At 64.3% G+C, this 3,851-nt stretch overlaps 1 protein-coding gene across 1 annotated transcript in view; it reads left to right on the top strand.

Moving 5' to 3' along the window:
- Window positions 1-6: 6 nt before the first annotated feature.
- Window positions 7-3,851, top strand: part of SLC25A23 (solute carrier family 25 member 23) — a 10,705-nt gene continuing 6,860 nt past the window's right edge. The window contains exons 1-3 of the mRNA XM_014519871.2: window positions 7-236; window positions 1,861-1,987; window positions 3,699-3,786. Of these exons, the coding sequence (XP_014375357.1) occupies window positions 84-236; window positions 1,861-1,987; window positions 3,699-3,786 (368 nt within the window). The 5' untranslated portion in view covers window positions 7-83. The remainder of the gene's footprint in view (window positions 237-1,860; window positions 1,988-3,698; window positions 3,787-3,851) is intronic.

Genomic DNA, 3,851 nt, shown 5'->3' with positions numbered 1-3,851 from the left:
GCACCAGGCTCGCGGCCCGCGGCTGGCATGGCGGGACGGCGGCGCGGCGCTCGGTGCTGCACGGACCAGGCTTGAGCGGGGCCATGGGGGGCGCGGGTGGGGACGCGGAGCGCCGGCGGCAGTGGGGGGCCCTGTTCGACCAGCTGGACGCCAATAAGGACGGGCGGGTGGACGTGGAGGAGCTGCGCCAGGGCCTAGCCCGCCTGGGCATGAGCGCGGGGGCCCGGGCCGAGGAGGTACTGGGGCGCCTCGGGCCTGGGAGGGATGGGACCGGTCGGGTGCCCTATCGGGGTGGGGGTTGTGGGGAAACTGAGGCAGGGGATGGAACCCAGGCGTCCGGGCTGCCGGCTTCTGCCCCCCCTCAACCGCTGGACCCCCCACCGGTCTCCCACAGCTGGGCAGGGAACCCAGGCGTACGGGCTGCCGGGCCTCAGCCCCTGCTCAGACCGTTAGATCCAGGCTGCTGCTGGCACTGGGGAGGGAACCCAGGCGTCCTGAGCTTCCCCCCACCCTTGGCTGGACCCTAGTGTGCTGCCAAAGCTGGAGCTACTACCCAGGCGTCCGGGGGGCTAGTGCCAGAGAAAGAACCCAGGCATCCGAGTCGGTTCCCCACCTCTGCTCTGCCCCGTCAGGTCCCCCCTCTCCACTCAGAGCTGCAGAGGGAACCCAGGCATCCAGCTGCCCCCCACCCCCTCTGACCACTGGTTCCTGCTGCCTCCTGCACGGAGGCAGGGGGAAGGGCTCAATGCGGAAGCAGAGCAGGTGGCACATGTAACAGGCCTGGACACGTGTGCACCCATCGGGTCTAGACACACACATGTGCAAGGCGATCCCAGTACCACATGCTCTCACATGCCTGGAGGAGGCACGTGTGTGCCCTGCCTGCCCTGGGGAGGTGGAGGGAATGACTGCACCACAGGGGGCTGTGACACACCTGTGACGTGTGTGACACGTGGGGTGTACAAGCCCCAGGCTTCCTGGGCCAGCGAGAGCAATGGGAGCCCAGATACCTGGGTTCTCTCCTGCTGTGTGTGGGGAGGGAGTGGGGGGCTGCCAGATGCCTGGGTTCTTTGTTTTTCTTGCAAAGAAAGAACCTAGGCATCCAGCGTGCCCGAGGGCAGCAGGATCTGGGGAGGGAGGCGCAGCACCCCACGGCAGAGGTCGGGGGGTTGGCCGGGCCCCATGTAGTATAAATAGCACCTGGCATGGGGCTGCACAGTATTTTTAGTGCCTAGCGTAGCTCCTCGGGGCAGAAGAAAGTGGCTGGTGGTGCCCCAGGCACTCAGCAGTTAAAGGGGGCACCCCACAGTAGGACCCAGGAGTCCAGGCTCCCAGCCCTCCCCTGCTGTAACCACTAGCCCCCACTTCCCTGGAGGGAACCCAGGCATCTGGGCTCCCAGGGGTGTCCCCTCAAGCCCCAGTGGTCATGTGACCAGCTGGGCATGCATGAAATGTAAACATACAGGGCCTGATCCTGCATCTGGATCCTGGCCAGAGCACACGGGAAGGTGGGGGGGCTCAGGCGCCTGCATTCTATAAGCCGCTGTGGGGGGCAGAGCATGACGGGTTGGAGGGCACCTGAACATTTGGGTTCCCTCCTGCTCAGGGAGGGGGGTCCAGTGGTTAGAGAGGGGGGTGCTGGGAGCCCAGACACCTTAAACCCTCACTGCCCACAGTGCTGCCAGCTGATTCCTTCCACTGTGAGGAGCTGCAGGGCACTGAAAATACCAAGCAGCCCTGACGGGCAGGGGGGGCGGGGCAGTGAGACAGAGGCAGGCCTGGCTTCCTCATCCTGCAACCCCCCCATGTTTGTCCCGTGCACTGACTCCCACACTGAAACTACCTGCTGTGTCCCCCCAGGAGATCCTGCGCGAGGGTGACACAGACCACGATGGGCAGCTGGACTTCGAGGAGTTCGCCCGGTTCTTGCAGGAGCGAGAGCGGTGCTTACGCCTCATGTTCCACCGCCTGGACCGCAACCGTGACGGTACCATGACCCCCTGCCTGCGCCTTATGTTCCAACAGTACCAATGCCCCCCCATGGGACCCCCCTTGACCCCTGACTTGCACCAGGACCCCTTGGGTCCCCCCATCCTGTCCTAAGCACTATGGCGATGGGACCCCCCCTGACCCTCCCCCGCCAACCAGCATCTCATGTTCTACCCCCTCAATTGTAGCTGAACGTACCAGCACCCCACAGGACCCCTTGGACCCCCCCACCTGCACCTCATGTCTCACACAACGGTACCAAGACCCCCATGGACCCCACCACAGCCTTCCCAGGCCAGTGCAACCACAATGGTACTGGGGGGACCCCTCCCTTGGCCCCACTGTGGACCCTCCATGGACCCCCCCGGGACACCTCCCCACTTGTGCCTTATGCTCCACTGCCTAGACTGCAACCACAACAGTACTGGGACCGCTCCCCCTCCCGAACACCACCCCCCCGCTCCCAGGGACCTCCCCAGTGCGCCCCACATGGATCCCCGCTGCTGCTCCCAGGACCCCCATGTGCGTCATATTCCAGCCAGTAAAGTACCAGGACCCTCCACCTTCCAGGGACCCGCCAGGACCCCTCCCCCACCTGTGCCTCATGCTTCACTGCCTGGACCACAGCCAAAATGGTAGTGGGACCCCCCCTCACTGCCCCCCCACCCACTGCCCCCATCCCCTGACCTAAAGCCCTCCTTTCTGCCCCTCAGCCCTTCTCCCTCCCCCTGAGCTTGTGTGCTGCATCCAGGGAGCACAGACCACTCCCAGACCTCCCAGATTAGAACTCCTGGGTTCCCCAACCCCCCACAGTCCCCCCTCATTCCTGGGTGGGGGCAGCCAGGGGCTGGTGGGGGAACCTGGAGGCTGCTGCCTGGATGGACTGAGGCTGATGGAAGCTGGATGCTGCCAGCATAACACCCCCCCTACCCCCCAGTCCCATCTGCCTGGGCATCACCAGCCTGGAGTTGGGGGCAGGGGATGTCTCTGGGGCCATCACTGATGCTGGGGCAGGGTGGATCAGGTCTCAGTCTGGGGCATGGGGGCATCCCCCCCTCCGGGGGCCCTTTAAGCATTGGGCTGGCCCCTGTTGATACACGTGTGTAAAGGGTGGCATACTTGTGCGAGACGGGCTGGAGGTGTCTGCCCAGGTCTCCCAGTGAGCAACTGTGAGGCTGGAGGAGGGGAGGGGTTCTGTCAGGGCCTAAGTGGGGAGGCATGTGTGTGCATTCTCACATGTGTGCAAGCAGGACCAACCCCTCCCTGAATAGTGCATGATGCCCAGTGGGCATGTGCCTCAGGTGATAGGGGTAGGCACTGGCTCCTGCTCCCGGGGGCCAACTTGCATGCTTCACACACCTGCACACACGTGCATGAATGATACATGCCTCCTCAGGCTGAGGGGCACGGCGACCACCTGCAGGTGGCAAGCAGGGACTGCCTGCAGGTGACTGTGGTGACATTGGCGGTGAGGGTGGGCCAAGTGGGGACTGCCCACAGGCAGCTGCGGTGGTGTTGGTGGTGAGGGAGGGAGGATGGCAGGCAGTAAGGGGTCCTAGCAGTGCAGGGGGCTTCAGCAGTGGCCAATCTCAGGAGGGGCACATGCCCCCCCGTACCCCTCCTACGCATTGCATATGCACTTGTGAACCTTTACACTTGCATACTCGACACACATATGCTGATCCCCACCCTCCCGTACTTGTCCCCAGGCCAAATTGATGTCTCTGAAATTCAGCAAACCTTCCGCAGCCTGGGGGTGCCCATCACTTGCGCTCAGGCCCAGAGGATTCTCGCCAGGTGAGTGCCACCCTTTGAAGCCCCCTAGACTCCCCATAGCCCTGGTGCCCCCCCCCCCACCCCCG

Source organism: Alligator sinensis, unplaced genomic scaffold (assembly GCF_000455745.1).
Source record: "Alligator sinensis unplaced genomic scaffold, ASM45574v1 scaffold707_1, whole genome shotgun sequence".
NCBI lineage: Eukaryota > Metazoa > Chordata > Crocodylia > Alligatoridae > Alligator > Alligator sinensis.
The sequence above is the reverse complement of the archived record's forward strand: the minus strand, read 5'-3'. Positions and strand labels throughout refer to the sequence as shown.